Raw genomic sequence first — 20,644 nt, 5'->3', positions numbered from 1 at the left:
ATTTTCTTTCTTGTTACTAGAATCTTTCATTGCACATTTCAAACTCATCAGAAACTTACCACTGTGTTAAAAGGTACATTCCTCCATTAAAAAAAGAAGCTACAAAACTGATAATAAGATCTCATGTACAATTCAGCTAGGATGTTTTTTATATTTAAGTTCAGGGCAAAGCTTTTAATGTTTGCTGAGTTACCTCGGTAATTGGCTCATCTTTTGTGCCTCGAAGGAGGTTCATTTCATCCGGTGTCAGCTGGAATTTTGCTATGAATGCATCTGCAACTTGTGCTTTCATTTCTAGTCGCTGACTGTAATAAAACAAAGTGAAAAGGACATTAGCTTTTAATCCTTATCTCCGACTCATTTTGCATATTCATACCTTTGGAAATATAATAAGCATTAGAAACCAATGCTATTAAATTCTAATAGTACATTTGCCATCAAACACTTGAGTTGCATCTTCATGTACAATTTTCCATTACCTTAAATACATTACTGAGTAAAACAACGCAAAGTTAACGCATCTGAAAACTATGAAGTTCTTTACAAATATTCCCTTAGCATTTGTAACATAAGATATCTAATCCTGATACTTTGTGCTTCTACAATTTAATGCTTGCAATTATCTCCTTTCAAATTCATCCAGGAAAGAATGGGCTTTCAGCTCATGTTCTCAGAAAGACACAAAAAGCTGCAGCATCCAAAATGAGAAAATGATCATTAGATTAATCTACTATTCTGCAGAAGAGATGCATTTCTGTTTAACAATATACTGATGGGATACAAATGTACTAATCTCACAAGCAATCAAAATGTAATGGCTAATTGCCTTCTTAGTTACCCTTCCTGAAATAAACACAACAGGGATTTAATATCCAAACTCCATCTTGTGAGCAGCGTGCGTTTTGTCACACACCTTACAACCACAGAAGGACCCAAATGAATCTCGCTTTATTCCACAGGGAGGGATGGGAATTCCACTAGCAACGGAAATTCAAACTGTGGTTTGGGTACAGAATATTCTGTGAAATAAATACTTTTGTTTTCTAGGCACAGAAACAAGTGCTGTCACAACATTAAGACCATTTCAGCTTCTAGTGTACTTATTGCAAGATAAATACGCTGCTATAATAGAGTGGTAAGACAGAAAGGTCCACTTCTAATACTGGCTGACATAATTAAATTTTCTTACAAGACCAAAGCTTGAAAATGAAGCTTTTACTTATTTACCAGTTCTCTACTATCCAACTATTCTCTGGACTGCATTCAGCTGAAGCAGCACAGAAAACAGACTTCCCTTCTGTAGATGTCGATGACCTTCCCACCCTGCAGTTGTGCAAACTTTTTCAGAGGTCAAACGAAATGTTTTGCAATTGTCACAGCATACAGAAAAGCGAAAAGGAAAGGAGTATAAAATCCAAAACTGCTTAACAGAAAAGAAAATAAACAAAAAGCCCAGTATTTAAGTTACATAGAAAAAATGTAAACAAAACAGAAAACCAAAACCTCTCATGATTTAATACCGCATCTTTAAATGACATGTCAGGTTTCACAAGGGTCCAATGCAGATGTGGTATTTATGCCTTTACATTGACAACTTCCCAATGCATATAAACATAAACTAAATGCATATGCCTTAGCTACTCAAATTGAAAATCAGGCATGGACACTTCAGATTTCATGAAATGCTGGTGCTTTCAGCAACGCGTTGCTGCTCCACGCTACTGTGATGAGGAATTCTAATCCATCAATGTCACCAGCACTGGATTCGGTTGAAACAACAGCCAATGTTGCTCAGTGAATTACCTTTAATTAGTTGCTCTCTTCTCTTGTGAGGGAGATTCCTATTTTATATTTAACTACAAATCTGAGTAGATTTACACTGGACTATCCTTCCCTTTAGGGAAGAGAAAGAAGATAAAAAAGGCTGAAAAAAGTAAATACAAAACTATCTTTGGTTTCAGCTGAAGAAATGAGATCTCCTGTAAACACAGGAACAACTGGGATGTAGAGGCATTTGGTCTGAGCATAAAGATTTTTTAAAAGTTCTTACAAAATATTTCCATTTACAATTATATCTCCTTTGTCAGATTTTTAAAATATATTTTTACAGGAGCTTTCAGCAGTAGCCTGTACAGTTTCACCAAACTGGGGCAGGGTGAAATCTGGTTTTAAGAAGTGCAGTATACCAGGCATACAATTTATTTTTTTTTCAGTTTGTTTTGCTTATTTGTTGGAATTAGTGTTGTAGACTTCCAAAGTACAGGGCCCAGAGTCAGGAAACATACATAAAGGCACTGTTAGTCAGCTCTGCGATTCTGTGCCCCATTTACTCCTGTAAAAGAAAATCCTGTAAATGAAAAATCACACAGAAATTCACTACCAAATCTCTCTCCTTCTGCAAGTCCTCACTCTACACAGCCCTCCTATTTTTTTTTTCCCGCTGCTACAAAGAACAAGGCTCCATCAAAATTCATGCTTTAAAGCCATTCCCATCTCTGGCTGTGTCTTGGCTAACCCCTGCCATAACTGTTCATTGGCCCACTCTGCACATTCTCAGCAATCTACTTACAAAAAAAAAAAAAAGTCAATACATTGTTCTCTAACATACTGCTAAATTAAAAGTTCCACGATGTAAGCCTAAAATAACCACCTCAAGGTGGCAGCAACGCTTCATGTATTTTTCTCAAGACAGTGACTTGGAAGTGATGGAAAGCATCTATCCTAAATCCACAAGCACACATCTTTGACTTTTGATAAAGCTAGTTCATTTGGGCCCTGTGCAAAAGACATGGCATTTCAACGACCTGCTTGAATCCAGTTTCAAAAACCAGGTTAGCCATCCCTGCTTACACTTAATGTGTAAATTGTCTTGATTATCAATCTGCATGAGAAAGAGATCCTGTTTCCTAAAAGATGACTGATCAGTAGCAAAACATGCGTGTTTTGTACCCTTGCCTTCTACCTGGCAGCACCCAGTATTAATGAGACCAACACACTCACACGGGTATTAAATGACATCGGTATTTCCTCAGAGATAAACAGATTTTTAACTAGAATTTAATGAATATTATTAAACCAGGGAAATTGATTACAGTATCTCTCAAGCTTGCTACAGTTATTTCACTGGGTTAAGTGCTGTGCAAAGCCCCAAGAAAAGCTGCAATGAGGCCACTTTGCCTACATCCCACAGGAACTGGGATCCGTGGAGACATTCAGGGACTTCGAGACCCCCAGCCCTTTCTGTCAACCTAAACATTTCTACACTGTATTCTTGGCATGCACAGTACAGAAGAAGAAAAGCCAAAGTGTGTTGTCATCCCGGAGGATGGTTGGTTGTTTTCCTACAAAAGTTACCCCTGCATAAAGGCTCACAGGACGCGGGAGCACAGCGCTGATGCAAAGCAGGGAAGTGCCAAGCACTGGTGGACTTTTGAGCTTGGATGGGGGACAGGACTCCAACAAAGAGCAATTTCCCCCGTTTTAATCGTTACCACGGAGACAGAATTCTTTTGCAAGAGAACTCAAAAGGCTAGGAAAACTATGCACTTCATGCACTTTTCCCTCAAACTAAATACAAATGCACACTGTTTGTTAGGATTATCACCTAGACAGCTCAAAAAATGAGGTGGAGGAGAAACAGACTTCCCCAAAATTTAATTCTATCTCACCACCAAAGCATACTATAACAATTTGCTAGCGTCCTTTTCTTAGGAAGGCAGAGCATAATTTTCTGAAAGTCCTTTATTTTTCACTATTGAGGACTCAATGTTCATATTTTTAAAGACTCAAAAGATATCTTTAGTATTTTTAACTCAAAAAAAATAATAACAACCATCTTCAACAGATATAAGTGCTCTTCAGCAGAAGCTGGAAAAATTACTTTTCTATGATGTTTTTGTGGAAGGCAAATATATGCAATTATACAACAAAAAACCTACACACAAGTATCCATTCCTAAAAAAAAGTACCAGCTGTATAAGTAAAATGCATTTGTAGAACAAATGTTTATGGCACATTTTGACTGTCGAACAGACATCTTTTATTAAAAAGAGAACACAGTCATTATGTGAAGATGGAATTGGTGACCAATTCCATCTTAGAATATAATTATTATATTTTCTGCTAGAGTAAAAACCAGGAAGGCACACAGTGAATTGTCTAACGTATTTCCAGGATAAAGAAAAATAGCATTATTATTACAGAAAGCTTTAGTGAGACCTCATCTGGAAAGCATCATAAACCCGATTATCTGTGTTCAAGAACAATGGACTCCCATCAGACCAGAGCTAACAGGGACAGTGGGAATGAAGAACCTGTTTTATGAGAGGAGAATTCAAGATGATCTGCCTAAGAATCTTCCCCAGATGAAAGCTGAGAGGACAGACGATTGTTGTCTGAAGACATATAAGGAAAAAAATAAAATACACATATCCTTTAAGATCAAGAACAAGATGAGCAAATCGTTGATTTACATCTAAGAATTAAGTGGGAAATGAGGAAAAGACTTGAAAGACCAACAAGCTTTTAAGGTAAGTGCTCCAAGAACAGCAGCAGGAACAAAATGCAAAAATAATTAAGTACTTCTCTGTTGATGAGTTTCTGAAAGACGTTATGCAAATGAGAGCTGACAGCAGGAAAGTGGACTTGAACTTAGGTTTCTCCAAGCTGAAGTCCCAATCTAAAGACAGTAAACCTGCAATGCAGTAGCTGTGCTATATAATACATTCCACTCTAAAAACAAATGGATTTAAAAAATAAAATAAAAAATGGTAAATGGAAAGGTTAACAATGTAAGATATCAACTGCACCAAAATGATTCAAATCTTGTCTGATTACTAAACATTAGAATTAAAAAGCCTATATGCTCTAAATAAAGTCACAGAGCTTTTTGTTTTTGTTTTTCCCTGACATAACCATCAGGCTTTCTATGGACATCATCTGTGTTTACAGAATAGTCTGGATAAGATTTTCACATGCAGAATTTCACAGCAGTCATTTGAGGTAGATACTTACTAGATATATCAGTGTTTAGCAATTGTTAAGATACAATACATGGTTTCTAACCTGTGAAGAGAGATTAAATTTAAAAGAAGCATGTTTCCAGTAGATAGATTCTTTTGCATCTTGTAGAGGTGAGATACTGTCACATCAAATGGGCTGATATCTTCAGCACATTTTTTATATGATCTGATAGAACGGCATTTGAAATGGGACTGCTTGGTCTAGTCTTTGAATTTGTTATCAAATTGTAAAATGTCACCAAAGGCATGGAAACAGCACGCTGTTCTCTGTATCGACTTGGAGTAGTATCAGAGCTTAACCAGCAGCAAAAGGAAAACTAAATCAGATATTAGGGAAACAACAAAAAACCCAAATCAATTTCCAGGGAACACCATGGGCTCTCTGCTCGGGGACTTTTCTCCTAAGAGCAGATCACACAAATATCAGTCAGGAATGCTATCATATAACTGACTGCGCACTTCTGAGAAATGTTTCTCCATCTGTAAATCCATGCCTCATTTCATATTTATCAAGAATATGCCTCATGCGAATACAGGATTGAGCACATAGGAAATCAAATCAGGCCCTTTTTTTTTTTTTTTCCCCTTTTGCTGCTCATGGCCAGAATGTGACAAATTAGTTTGTTTTTTTTTGCCTTCAGGTTCATTACAGCTGCTTTGATTCCTGCGTTATGCCCTATCGCCTATGCTTTACTGTGGTACAAATCAGGAAAGGAAACCAGGTGCACAATTTCAAAAACTCACACACACACACCCCAAATTATAATTCATTTTAGGCAATTACTGCTTTTTCTCATGAAGAATTTTCACAGGAATAAATGTAACTACAAGTTTCAATAGGTCATGCCATGAAATATATCTCCTTAACGCAAACCACCAGATCTCCACTTTTCTCAGAATACCTCTCTAAACCTCCTACAAATAGTGCTGAACTGCCTGAATCACTTCCAAATTGACTATGACAAAAAAGTTGTTTCTGAAAACAGAAAAGAAAATGGAAAAGTATCCCTAAGAGACAAGCATGAGAGACCTGTAGTATATTGAAGCAGCGCTATTGAAGCAGCAGATGTTCACTGAGAAGCATTTTTCCTAAGGCTTTTGACCTTGCATTGAGCACTGAGGTGACACTCAAATCATTCAGTGAACTCCAAGAACCATGGCTGTTGAATTTAAATAAATAGCAAGTTTCAACATAATTCAATTAAAACAAATTGAAGTACATGCTGCATTTCAAAAAAGAAATCACCTTTTTTTTTAAAAAAAAAAAAAAAAAAAAAAGCAAAACAATACTAGTACTACAAAAACCGATTTTCCAGTATCAACAGAACTAATAAGGACTCTAACACTGAAACACATTTTGCTCCATTTAAGATTACAATTAATAGAAATTAGCAATGTAAGATAATGTGTAAAGCTGTTCAAGGGCATAATCTCAATGAAAGCCCCGCAGTCTTTTAGCCTGTCTCAAAAATAACTGTCCAATCCATTTCCATTCTCATTCTTTTATACAGTTTTCAGACTATGGTCTTTTTTCTTTACAGAAGAAATCTCCTTGTGATCTCCCTGCACACTTGCATACACTCAATCACTTTTATTTACTTTTATAAGTCTTTTTACTTTTATTTACTTTTACATTGTAACTTATCTTCTGGTGTCATTCTTCAGTCCACAACTGTCATTTGTGACTAACCTCAAAAACAATTCTGCAAAACACCTTACAGCTGGTAGCACTACTATGAAGCCAGGCTTCTGCCATTCTGCACACAAAATTTTGGAACTGCACTGTAATTTCTTTGGTTCTGGAATTGTATTGAGCTCCAGGAAACTTGCTCCCAGTGTAAGGTAAAGAAGTTTGTACTGCAAGTAGGCTTTTGGCTTCATACAAAGAAGAAAAAAAGAATTAAACTTGTATACAGCAAGAGAACTGACAAGTCACAGAAAGCTTTTATTAAAAAAAAAAATCACACTTCAAGGAACATGATCATTTTTCTGTCAGCCTATTAGCAAAGGGAATAAACAAACCCACATATTTTAAGAAACAGCAGATGTTGTTTGAAAACAAATTACTCTTTACTATACATACAAAGCCTAATGCAACCTGAAAGCAATATTAGCCTGCTAAAGTAAATGTACAGCAATTTACTGAAGATACTGAAGAGGATTTTCAGCAGTTCACAGAAATTGCCAAAATTAACTACTGCAGTTTTTCTTTATTATTGAAGGTTATTATGAAATACATTAAAACATTCTATTAAACACTCCACATCACTGAACATCAATAAATTAATCTTATGTTGTAGAGAGATGGGCTAAATGGGTTAGACTACACTATTTCACATTGCGTGGTTCTATCAAGTTGTGATCTTAATTTCTAAAGACACTAGAGGAAAAAAAACAAAAACTAGTTCCTACATTAAGCAAATTCCATAACCTAAGTAATGTGAAGGAAAACTGCCCTGCTTCTAATGTACAATACAACTATTTCAACTAGCAAACAATTTGAGAATGCCATAGCTGTAACTGAAATCTGAGATGAGCACCTTATTTTCTTCCCCAGCTATTTAACCAAGTGTCTTAATCGTGCATGTTACCAACATAGGAAGTCCCAAATAGCTCATTACCTACATGATGCTGCAGAGGGACCACTGCACCTTCAAATCACAAATTCAAGAGGCTAGAAAAAGCAACCAGGAGTTCAGGTAGGAAGCTTAGGAACATGAAAATGGAACTTAGGAAATGGAAGTACAGTTAACAACAGTGATAAAACTATGCAAAAAAATAACAGGTGACCATAATAAACCAAATCCCTGCATGGAACCACTGACACAGCCACTCCTCTGCAAGTATTGCAGGAGAGAAAGAACACCCGGCAAAGCCAAAAGCATGAATAAGAATTCTCAGTTAAAAGTGTTCATATTTCACAGTTATTATACTGTTCTTGGGGAAAAAAAAAAAAAAAAAAAAAGAGAAAAAAAAACAGACTATGCAGGTTCAAAAGTCACACAGGGAAAATTCTGAAGAGATACTTACGTTTGCAAGGTCAAAAACCACTGCAATCTAAGAAAACAGACCACAGTATTTCAATGCTTCCTTTACGTATTTGCTTTGTGTATCTCAGGGAATAAAGTTACAACTGCAGTTAGAAAGCCTTTCCCTGATTTTGCAGTCAACATTGTTCTTCTAATTGCAATTTGATTTAAACTTGATACTAATTGCAACACTTTTTGACAAAATTTACTTCCCTGAGAACAGGTCAGGCATGAAGAATGCTTACCCAAGTCAAAGGTTCCACCTGTCATTTACTGAAAACAGCCTTAAGAGTACAGAAAGATGAGACATCTTTGATCAAACCAAGGGCTAACAGTTACATAAAACTATGTTCTTCGAAAATGAAGGGAAGTAAATAAAACTCTGAACCACTAACTCTATTAGTACCTAACATAGGTAACTTGCTAACTTCATCAGGTTATCTGAGTGAAGATACCAGCTCTTTTTCCCTAAAATTTGTCAGATACAAAAATAACACGTTTTAAAAAAAGTAATTCCCTAATTGCCTTAAATATATGAAATTCATCTGAAAGTTTACTGCCTTCCTTCAATTTTAGAACAATGAATCAAATCAAAACATTTTCCTCATAGGAGGAAACAGTCAGCTGAAGTAAATCAGATAAATGCTAATCACGATAGAAGGAATTATTTTTTTCATCTACAGCTAGTACAGCAAACCCAGTATGGTATAATTTCTGAAGTTATTAAAAAAAAAAACACAACCAAACAACAAAAAAAAAAAACAGCTAAAAAGGTAAAAAGAGATGAGGACTTAACGTAGAACTTTGTGAGAAGGTCAGAGCCAAAATAATTTTCCTCAAGGACAGCGTGAACATCTGGTTCAGCAAAATGAAAGATTTATCTCTGCTATTACAAAATGTTTAGCAACTACTAGTGGGAAAAAGAAGTATATAACTAATATAAAAAAGAATAACACCATTAATTTCATTTTTCAGGGCAACATTTAAAAACATTTAATACAAAAGCACTGATTTAAGAACTTAAAGAATTCATAAATACAAATTTGTAGTATGCAAAATGAAATTTGGTTTTGAAAAAATATTTAGATGTTAAAAATTACACAGAAAAATCTACTATAGTAATCCTATTTGAATACAAATACACATTATACTGAACTTTCATCAACTTCTAACTAACTCATTTTCTTGTGAAAAGCCTATAATAAAATAAACTGTAGGACCACAGTGGGTAGAAGTAGAAATTTGGGACTGATGAAATTTGCCGATGAGTTCTGTAACTTCCACAGTAAGGTAAGAAAAGAGGCATCTTCATTCTTATAGGAAGCATTCTAAAGAATGAATATCCTCAGCAGCTACTGCCACTTTCTAGACTGACTGTTCTTGCTTTAGACTCACTGTTTCAGTTGCCCTGGTTTTGGATGGGCCCAGCTTTCACTTCCTCTGCATTTCAATCAGCATTTTAGGACAACCCTCAGAAGAGAAGGTATGGCCTCCCAGTTTCACCTTTTATTCTTTTTCTGTCTAAGAAATGTTGCCTGTTAAGGTGAAGGGTTGAAAATACAAGACCTGTATTTTTTCGGACTGTAGGCAAGTATTCAGCTTTTCAAAAAACCCTGAACATTTGATCGAAGAGGTCTCTTCCTGTGCCTGATTTAAATCACAGAGATGCGTAAGAAGAAACAATGAGTCAAAAGAAGAGATGACTCAGGCATCTCACATGGAACAAAACAGCCTTCTCTTTGTGGCTTGACAAAACAAAATTAATAACAACAACAACAACTCTTCTTTAAAATTGCCATAAATTTAGCCAGGGGAAAAAAAAAGTTAACCTTGTTAATAAACGGCACTGTGAGTCTTCCACAACCATTACATTGTAAAATGACAAATACTGTTTGGCTACTGCTAGTGTGAGTGCTTTCATGGTATGCTTACAGAATTGCCTTTCAAAATACAACTTTTTCCTAGGTGTGCACTCTGAGGTCACAGAGTGCCTTAAGGACAGGTTACTTCCTTTACATTTTTTTCTCCTCATGCTAGAGGGATGTTCTGTACCTGACATGTTAGTTTGCAGGAAGCCTTTTAAGTAAGTTATTTTGTAAGGAATATATTGTAGAAGTACTGATGTACAGTCTGCATAATTCTCCTTTCTAAGCCCCGACTTCTGCTCACTTACTTAAACCATCACTTTGCCAAATCCTTCACTTTATACCAACCAGTACTGTATTTTATGCAGTTATTGTACATTCGACTTTATACTATGTACAGATTATACTCTAACCTCACATTCAGACTCTCACAGGAGGTAATCCACTTGCTACTGAAGTCCACAACATGAACCCATTAATTCTGAAAGTACACCCAGAGCTATCCAATGTCATAACTTCTACTAGAAACTTATCGCTGGAAATAATTACTTCTAATCTCTAGTGAGCTATATATAATTTTCAGAAGAAAGTTGGTAAAGGAAGGAGATTCATCCTTCTGAACTGACAAAGGCTAAAGCTGTAAAACAAGATGCCTTAGCCATAAAAACGATAAAGATTACATGAACCTGTCATGGGCTATTATCATCTTCTTCCTATGAATAAAAATACTGAAAATAGCAAAATACAAATCTTTCACAAGAAGCTGGAGAACCAAGGAAAAAAGTGGTCTCCATTAGGCTCATTAAGGTACCTATATATTTCACAGTTAGCTTTAAAGATGGAAAAGTAGGTCATAAACCAACTCTCTTCTTACGTCCAGTCCCTGCACAAGAGTGATTTCTAATGGATGCAAAGCATTAACACCACCACAAAGCCCACAAAACTAATGCAAGACTCAGTGCTGAACTACTTTTGGTAAGGTCTTATCAGTACAGGAATTACCCCAAGGTCACAAACTTTTTAAAAGTACAAATCCCAGTTCCTTCCCTCCCTACTACCTTACCTGTGAAGTCTAAACCTACACTGTTCTTCCTTGCACAAATATTAGAGCACAAAAATAAAATAAACAAAAATAACAGCCAACAATTTCTCTCTATTTACGTATTCGTAGCTTGAAGGAGTTCGCTTGAATGAGATGAACACACTTTGTTTTGTTCAGTGATTGTCCTTCATGTAACAAATGTTTCTTTGTAACATGAACAAGCTCACAGCAAATAATAGATACTTTTGTATCTATTGCACAAAATTTGTGCATGTCTCTGAATTATACAGGAAATACCAATCAGACAGTCATTGGCATTACACTACAGGAACACCAAACTGGAGGAAAAAAAACTAACTTCAGACAATTAAAATAAAAGTCAACAAACCTTAACTGTTACCAAATAACATATTCTAAGTTTAAAGTTTCTGAAACTCTACTCTAAAAATTTAAGTCCAAAATGCAAAATAACATACTAATGTTTAAAGAATTTTGATCTTGTAGGACTGTATCTATTATAAAATTATTTAACTTACATCATCAACTGACATAGGTAAAGCAAATCCCTACTCAGCACACTGTACAACTATAACTGTTTCTCTTCCCTAAAAGGTCAATTTTTATGACAATAAGCATTAATATATTCTTAGCTTTTTGTATCCTTTAGTAATAAACTTAAGAGTTCTAAATTTTTATTCTAATTGAGCTACGAACACAGGAGAGTGTTAAAAACAACATACAAATGCAAAAAAAAACCCATCAACAGTCCTTACACAAAAATAAAAGTGGCAGTACCAGACCTAAAATAAAATTACATCAGTATTTTCATGTTTTCAAGAAATAAATAAGGTGGCATACATACTTTTCCGCTTGGAGCTTTGTTGTTTTTACTATCAAGTCCTGGGTTTGTTCCTTTGCTGCCTAGAATACAATTAGAATCATCAAGAATGTGAAAAGCACAAACATGTCAAATGCATTACACAATTTCTAAAATATATAATACATTTGAAGTATTTCTCAACTCTCCCAATTTTCAGGCATTAAAAAGAAAACAACAATCTTATCTATATATATTTTTATCATTATATATATTCTTATTTGCACACCAGCCTGTTGTTTGGACTGCATGATACCACAACCTTACCAAACAAAAAAGGTAAAGAGCTTTCTGATTAATGAATACAGTCCCTTTCATATTTTATATTTGTTCTGCTCTCTTAATATGCTACTTTTTAAGCACTCTTATGCCTTATATGCTATGGATATTCCTATTCATATGTTGTTTTCTCTCTATTCTTAGTACATTGATGCCTTCTTATTCAACTAGAACACATGCTTGGAAGTCTTGATGTCCTATTACAGATAAAACAGCAGAATGTTTGACAACCAAGTGCTAATTCCTGGCCCTGTTAACTTACTTTCTATTCATACAGCTAAAGAAAACATGTGTTGAATTAAGACAAGTTGTGAGTGCTAAAGGGCACTAGCAGAAACCTCCTCTGGGGCACAGCACAAAACTACCTACTGATTTTAACAGAAAAAGAGATCGCCGTGGGATGGCTCTAGCATAAAAAGAAAAAAAAAATCACAGATGACAGCTACACTTCATGAACTAAAGACAGAAAAGAACAAAAAGCTGCATGGACACTCAACTCATTTCCACATCTGACAGTTTAGTCAAACTGCTCCTGAACTGCATTAGGGAATACATCCAGATTAACAGCATTCAAAGAGATGTGAGACCTCAGAGCTACATTACTCATCGCTTTCCAAAACTGAAAATTAAGTACTGCAGCGGGCTAACTGTATTCTCACACTTTTTGGCACAAGTTCATCAAACTACAAGCATTCTCAGGAGGATTACGTATCATTTCCATGAAACCTCTTCACTTAATTACCTTTTGAGTACACATCAGGGGAAAAAGGAAAGGTTATCACAGGAGACTTTAGTGAAGAATCCTCATTCACACGCTACAATTTATGTGCTGTACTCAGAACAGATTTGGTTTGGCAAACATCTACACTTCAGTATCCATAATCCTTTTAAACTCATGACTGTTCTGAATATTGAACTTGTACATTGAAACCAGATAAGATTTAGCAATGTGTTATGAAACACCTACATTGTGGCTTCGGGATTAATATGGAACAAATTGCTTTTGTTGCACAAAGGCATCCTGAGACATGTTATGAAACAAAACCAACAGACTCAAGATGGTACACTAGACTGTTCTTGCTCAATGGATAACAAGATAATTTCTTATAAATATACTTGATGTATTTATGTGAACATGTAATTCAACAGCTTTAGTCGGTGTGAATGATTCAAATTTTAAATCAAAAACCACAAAAATAGTTAACCCTTTAATCTATCACACATGTAATCTAATGAAATATTTTCTCTCCACTCAAACACAAATGCTACCTTGATATTCTCAGAGAAGTATATTGCTATGTTCAAAATTTGAACTTGGAAGAAAGCAAAATAATTTCCTCAACACATTTTTCAAGTAAAAAGAAACATTAATATTTTAAAATACATAATACACATACTAGTGAAACATCTGTGTCACTGTTAATCCTCCAAAATAACTATTCTTCTAAAAGAAAATAGTTAAATCCTAAAAAGAAAAATATGCAGAGCACATCTATTCATATATTACCTTTAAACGACTGGACATATCTTCACAGCAGCTGCTCATCGCTTGAACATCTTCATTTATACTCTCAAGCTCCTAAATAAGTTAAAATAACAGTAAGAGAGAGTCCAAGAACAGAGAGAGTCCAAAGGAAGGCCATGAAGACAACCAAAGGGCTGGAGAACCTGCCCTCTGCAGAAAAACTGAAGGAGTTAGTTCTGTTCACCTAGAAAAATCAATGGTACATGGCAGACCCTCTTTACTGGAGGTTTACAAGATGCAATTGGACTGGGTGCCAGATAATCTCATCTAGGCCCTCCTTTTCCCATGAAAGGTTGGACCTGATGATCTTCTGAAGTGTCTTCCAACCTGAGCTGGCCTGATGATTCTATATAATCAGGACTCTATAGTTACTCTATATAATCAATGGAGAGAAAGCACCCCTAAAGATCAATGTTCGCCTGAATCTTTTATTGTTTGTTTGAAATATCACCTGTGTGCAATGTTTTCATCAAATGGTATAAACGATTAAACATTTTTATTGTAAATGTATATTTGTCTAGGAAAAAATAATGATTTCTCATAACCCTTTTTTCTTTTTTAAAATTATGCAGCAGTACTCTGACAAGATAGCTAATCAAACTGTAAAACTGCTACCTCTTTAACTTGCTTGAATATGTGGACAAATTCTTCATTTATGGCTAAGCTTCGTCGTTCAATGTCTCCACGCAAATTTCTTCGGGTCCGCAAGCTATTTTCAACAAAAAAGGTTGAGAGAGCCTTGAGTGCTTCCAGCATTTCCTAAAAAGTAGAAGGGCAAATGAAATTAATATTTCAGTAGGTTACAAAGAAGCACGTTGCATAGCCTGCAGCCACCCCAAATTCACTGCTTTAGACAAAAAGGTACAGTATAGAATCACAGGATCATGAAGGTTGGAAAAGACCTTCAAGATCATTTGGTCCAACCATCCCCCTTCCACCAGTGTCACCCACTAAACCATGTCCCCAAGCACCACATCCAACCTCTCCTTGAACACCCCCAGGGACGGTGACTCCACCACCTCCCTGGGCAACCCGTCCCAGTGCCTGACTGCTCTTTCTGAGCAGAAATGTCTCCTCATTGCCAACCTGAACCTCCCTGGCACAGCTTGAGGCCATTCCCTCTGGTTCTGTCACTGGTTACCTGTGAGCAGAGGCCGACCCCCAGCTCCCCACCCCTTCCTTTCAGGCAGCTGCAGAGAGCAATGAGGTCTCCCCTGAGCCTCCTCTTCCCCAGCCCAAACACCCCCAGCTCCCTCAGCCGCTCCTCACAGGACTTGTGCTCCAGGCCCTTCACCAGCTTTGTAGCCCTGCTCTGGACACGCTCCAGGGCCTCCATGTCCTTCTTGTAGCGAGGGGCCCAAAACTGAACACAGTACTCGAGGTGCAGCCTCACCAGAGCCAAATACAGGGGGACGATCACCTCCCTGCTCCTGCTGGCCACACTGCTCCTGACACAAGCCAGGATGCCGTTGGCCTTCTTGGCCACCTGGACACACTGCTGGCTCAGGTCTCTCGTCTTTGTATGTGTTTTAACAGACTCTTACCTATTTTTTTTTCTTGATAACAGCTTCAACCAGAAGGGTCACAGCTGGTTAAAACATGACTACAAAACACCTAAACCCGGAGAAGCCTCAGCGGTGCCACCCCAACTACGTGGCACCAGCGTCCCCAGCACAGGCAGCGATGCGGGGCATACCCAGAGGGGCCAAAACCCAACTTTTATCCCCAATTCCCACTGCAGACCCCTGCCTGCCCCCTGGGTCAGAGCAGGGGGCTCCCTTCTCCCTTCGGGGAGCCCGCGGGGGCCCTGCGGCCCCCGGCCCGGCTCTGCCGCCCCCTTCGCCCCCCTCAGCGGCGGTACCGGAGCCCGTGTCCCCACCTTGTCGTTGTCCAGCCGTGTCTCCAGGATTTTGTTGAGCTTTCGGGCCAGCGGGTTGATGCCGGGGCCCGCCGGGGCTGCGACCTGCGGCGGGGCAGCGGTGTCGGCCATGGCTGCGTGCGGCGGCGGAGCGGCTCCCGAGGAAACGCGCTCCCCGGGCTTTGGTTCCTCCTGCAAGGCTGGCGCTGTGTGACAGACAGACACACAGACAGACACCGACAGACACACAGAAAGTCACCCCGTGCCTGCTCCACAAGCCTGGTGCCGGCTACGGTCCCGAGATCCTGCAGCTTGCAGTGCGGGAGCCGAGTTGAGTCCGTCTGGGGGGCGTGGAGGGGACACAGGCTCACAGAGGCCGCCGAGGGGCTTTAAAAGATTAACCTTTTAAAGTTGGAATTGTAAAAGATTTCTCTGTTTTACTTACACACTGCATTCCTGGAATACCTATCTGTAATCCTGCAAACATACTTTATTAGTATCTGAAATGGGGTTCGTTACCATTCAGGTTGGTTATGAGACCAAAATACACGACCCTTGGTACATGCAGTTCTCAGGGGAACAAGAAAAATTTGGGGATTTGTGATAAGGAAAAAAGATTCTCTTCCTGAGGTCACATGGCTGTATTCATTTCATGCTTGCTGTGTAAACGAGTGTAACTAAACAAAGAAATGGGCTATTGTTATACAAATGAAAGTAAAAGCATGTTAAAATGGGGAGATCTTACGTTGGCCTACATTTACTGAAACAGATTATAGCTCAGACGTTTGTTTTCTTCTTGTCATGTCATTTTCTTCTTGTCGATAGTCAGCAAACAGATCTTCACATGTTTTTAGACACCTAGTTTCCCTCCTTAGCTTCTGTTTCTCTGCCCTATTTTGTTGGTGTTCCTTCTTCCCAGACGTCCCTTACTTCTGACCAAGCTTCCAGGAGCCAGGATCTTCCTTCTCCATGTCAAGAATCTGCTTTAGACAGATTAGACAGATTTAGACAGGTTTAATTTTTTAAAAAATTAAGAGATAAAACATGCAGTCACAGGTGCATGCCATCACAGATGTGAGCAATTATATTTAAGCATGTAAAGAAAACTCCATTATTAGAAAGATCGCATCCCAACTTGAAATTGGATATTGCTATCAGCCTGAACAAAGATTCCAATGCCATTAACCTGTTGGATGAGTTGACACAGCAAAGGCACACCTTGAACTCAGAAGGACTTTAACATCTGAAGAACCACAAGTGTCAAGATAAAATCATTGCCAAGCCTCTTCCAGCAAGTTATACCACAGACATATAAGGAACCACAAACATTTTCCTCTGTCAGTTGGTTCATGCACTGTCTTTTGAAGCATCCACTTTTGCTTTCAGATGCTCCTTGATGGAAGTGTATCTTTTCATGAATTTGTTTCATGAGACAGGTTACTTCTAGGTAAGTCAGTAACCTATAGGATTTTGAAACAGTATGTGTTTATCTGTGCATGTGTTCCCCAAGAAAAATAAAAAGAAATAATCAAGGGAACACATTTTAATCTCCTATAACTGAGAGAAGCATTTGTATAAGGGCACCAGGGCTTATATATATATACGCACATATATATTGCATGTGTGTCTAGGAATATTTGATGCATCTACAAAGACAATAACAAGCAAATAAATCATTTATTTTAATGTTTACAGGCTAGATTTTTCCTAAAAAATTATTAAAAAAATATATATTCAAATGTGATCATGCAGTGAGATCACTGCCTAAAACTCAGCTGCTGTCTCACGGCTCGTAAACATCGTAGTGTCATGAGGGAACTTTTGACGTGGCATTCTTACCGACTTACTTGTCCACCAGCAAATTGTTTCCTGTTAAGTCAACCAGATGAATATTGTGGGATAAAATGACTGGGTGTTTGTGATCTGTAACTGCCAGAGGGTGCTTTGATTTCAGATAGCAGTCTCTGTGTGCCAGTAGAAGACACTTTGTGTATTGTGCATAATTTAAGCAAGCATAATTCTCCTCACTAAAGCTAGATATGGCAGCAAAACTATAGGTGTCAGCAAAGAAATGTCTGGTACATAGTGTTTTCTGTTAATTCGCTTATCTCAGTTCCTTATTACGGTGAAAGTGTTCACAAAACACACATTTGGTGCGCAACAGATAGGAGCACAGTTTATCCTGTGGAACAACTCCTGTGGAATGCCACCTGCTGTTTAAGTAGCCCAAGCTAATATTGCAATTGTATCTTCAAACGCTTGGAGTTACATGTGTGTTTGGAAGGGAAAGACAAAAGCATTTGCAGTAGTCGCCTGAATCTGTTTCTCAAAAGGCTAAATAAGAGGAAAAATCCACTGGATAGATAGATTGGCTGGGATCAGACAAAGATGCGGCCAGAGCTGGTATTTCACTGCCCCTAGTATTTCCCTAGCATTTCCCTACCTATGGTAAAAGATGTGTGACAGAGCACAACATAAAGATAATGTTTCCTTAAATATAGAGAGGGGAGAATAGCTCTTGCTATAAATGTCATCAGAAGCAAATGACAGTGAGAAAGGAGAATTTTTGTGATGAAGGAAGAAGAGAATGTAAAAATGCATTGAAAGTAGAGTAATAGAAGAGACTGAGGAATCTTTTGGGGAGGTAGAGAAGGAGGAGGGAAGTGAGAACAAAGGAGGAAAGACAGAAGGAGGGAAGGAGGAAAAGAAAGAGGAAAAGAAGGAGGGAAGGAAGGAAGGAAGGAAGGAAGGAAGGAAGGAAGGAAGGAAGGAAGGAAGGAAGGAAGGAAGGAAGGAAGGAAGGAAGGAAGGAAGGAAGGAAGGAAGGAAGGAAGGAAGGAAAAACAGGAAGACTATTATAGAGTTTGCCTCAGTATGATGCATAATTAGTAGTATTTTCTCACAGTGTAATAGATAAAAAGACTATTGACAATGCTACTGTTACATACAGTTTGTAGGCCTTGATCATTTCAGATGTATCAAGGAAGAGTATCTGCAGGAAGCTGGCCATTGTAACTTGCTGCTCAGCTACCCCATCCCTGGTGAGGTGACAGCAGCCCTCTGTGTCATGGTTCCCAGAGAAATTCACAGAATCATAGAATGGTTCAGGTTGGAAAGGACCCTAAAGATCCCCTAGTTCCAGTCCCCCTGTCATGTGCCTGGATACCTTCCGCTAGATCAGGTTGCTCACAAGAATATCAGGTGAGTTGAACTTGGCTCCGCCAGGCTCTCCAAATGCAGGGTCCTTTATTGGGATGGGACAATCCAAAGCACAAACACAGGCTGGGCAGATAATGTACTGAAAGAAGCCCTAGTGAGAAGGACCTGGGGGTATTGGTTGATGAGAAGCTTGACATGAGCCAGCACTGTGCACTTTCAGCCCAGTAACCAACCATATCCTGGGCTGCATCAAAAGCAGGGTGGCCAGCAGGGCGAGGGAGGGGATTCTCCCCCTCTGCTCTGCTCTTGTGAGACCCCACCTGGAGTTTTGCCTTCAGCTCTGGGGTCCCCAGCACAAGAAGGACATAGATATATTAGAATGAGTCCAGAGGAGGGCCATGAAGATGATCAGAGGGCCAGAGTACCCTTCCTATGAAGACAGGCTGAGGGAGCTGGGGATGTTCAGCCTAGACAAGAGAAAGATCTGGGGAGACCTTACAGCGGCCTTCCCATCCCTAAAGGGGGCCTACAGGAAAGCTGGGGAGGGACTCTTTGTCAAGAAAGAGGTTACTATTGTAGATACTTTTCACCAGACCAAACCAACCCATTCCTTAAGCTAACCACTTTTCAAAAGCTCAGACAGCATTGACCTGATCTGATCTGACCTGATCTGTAAATTAAGGTATGACTCTATGAGTGATTTGGCCAGAGATCACCCTGACAGCAACCTGTAGTCATGTAGCAAAACATGTCTGCATCCCTCGAAGCTCCAGAAAAATGTAAAGTTCTGCAGTTTTTGGTTAGCTCATGCTATCTCACTTGAGGATTTATTGTCATACCTCACGGTCAGCAGCATTGGCTATAATATATGTGATGCTGAATCAGCCACCTGGTTGAGGAGCTGTAAAACTCCTGTTTGTTATAACTCACTGAAAAAGATAACGCTAGCAGTACAATATGCACTTTAATGCATACCAAACCTATGAAATCTTGCTGTTCATCTCCTGCTAAAAAAAACAACCATTGATTTCAGGGGAAATACTGTGTCAGCAAAGCTAACAGGATTTGGTTGAAATACATTCAGCTCTAGACCTCTACTGGACTTCTCCAAGGAAGCTCTTGTCTAGATTATGTGGCCGAATTCCCAGCAAAGCCAATAACATTGGTCATGGCACTGCCACTAACTTCAGTGAGAACCAGACTTGCATCTAGAAAAAGGAAGAAAAATTTTCTGAAGAAACAAATGGCTTAGATGGTGGAGCCAAGAGCACTAGTATCTTCTTGTGGCTCTGTGCTCAGGTATAAAGCTTATCATTCTTTGCATATGCCTTTAGCATGTTGATAAGAACTTTAATATGGAAGATTATTATTAACATGATAATGTAGTAATGAAGGGGATTTTTTTTTTTTTTTTTTTGGGTGGGGGGAGGCAGGGGGAAGAAGAAGTAGAAACAGGATATGATTAATACATGATGTAATGCTAATGATGTATACCAGACCTGCTATCCTTTCTCTTCTAACAATGTCCACCTATGTCCTGCTACTAAAAGTAGCAGGCGCAAAACAACATCGCTTATTGGCTCAGCTCTGGAAAACAATGGGGCCCTTCCCAAACATGGGGCAGCTTCTAGATCTTTCTCACAGAAACTACCCCTATGGCTCCCTGCTACCAAAACCTTGCCACGTAAACCCACTACATTCCACCCCTCGCCTCTGTTAAAAGCATATTTAAGATTACTCACAATATACTCTTACTTTACAATTATCACAACAACCTTCACAAACTTCACTTACATCAAAAAGAAAAAGAATTCACCACACCAAAGTAAACATCAAATCATCACAGCACCGACAAGGTGGACATTTTACACACACACCACCCCTCGTCCCTTCACCACACTAACATCTCACAGTTACTGCTTTCTTAAATTCTTCACAACTTGTACATTCCTAACAATCATCCTGTGCATATTTTGCCCGTTACTTCTA

General features: G+C 38.5%; 1 protein-coding gene across 1 annotated transcript in view; it reads right to left on the bottom strand.

Moving 5' to 3' along the window:
* Nucleotides 1-15,646, bottom strand: part of COG6 (component of oligomeric golgi complex 6) — a 51,549-nt gene extending 35,903 nt beyond the window's left edge. The window contains exons 1-5 of the mRNA XM_084301795.1: nt 15,518-15,646; nt 14,254-14,397; nt 13,621-13,692; nt 11,820-11,878; nt 194-305 (exon numbers count right to left, since the gene is read on the bottom strand). Coding sequence (XP_084157921.1) covers nt 194-305; nt 11,820-11,878; nt 13,621-13,692; nt 14,254-14,397; nt 15,518-15,628 — 498 coding nt within the window. The 5' untranslated portion in view covers nt 15,629-15,646. The remainder of the gene's footprint in view (nt 1-193; nt 306-11,819; nt 11,879-13,620; nt 13,693-14,253; nt 14,398-15,517) is intronic.
* Nucleotides 15,647-20,644: the final 4,998 nt, after the last annotated feature.

The sequence above is a fragment of the Netta rufina genome (genome assembly GCF_964035555.1).
Source record: "Netta rufina genome assembly, chromosome: 1".
Taxonomy (NCBI): Eukaryota; Metazoa; Chordata; class Aves; order Anseriformes; family Anatidae; genus Netta; species Netta rufina.
This window is presented reverse-complemented; position numbering and strand designations above follow the sequence as displayed.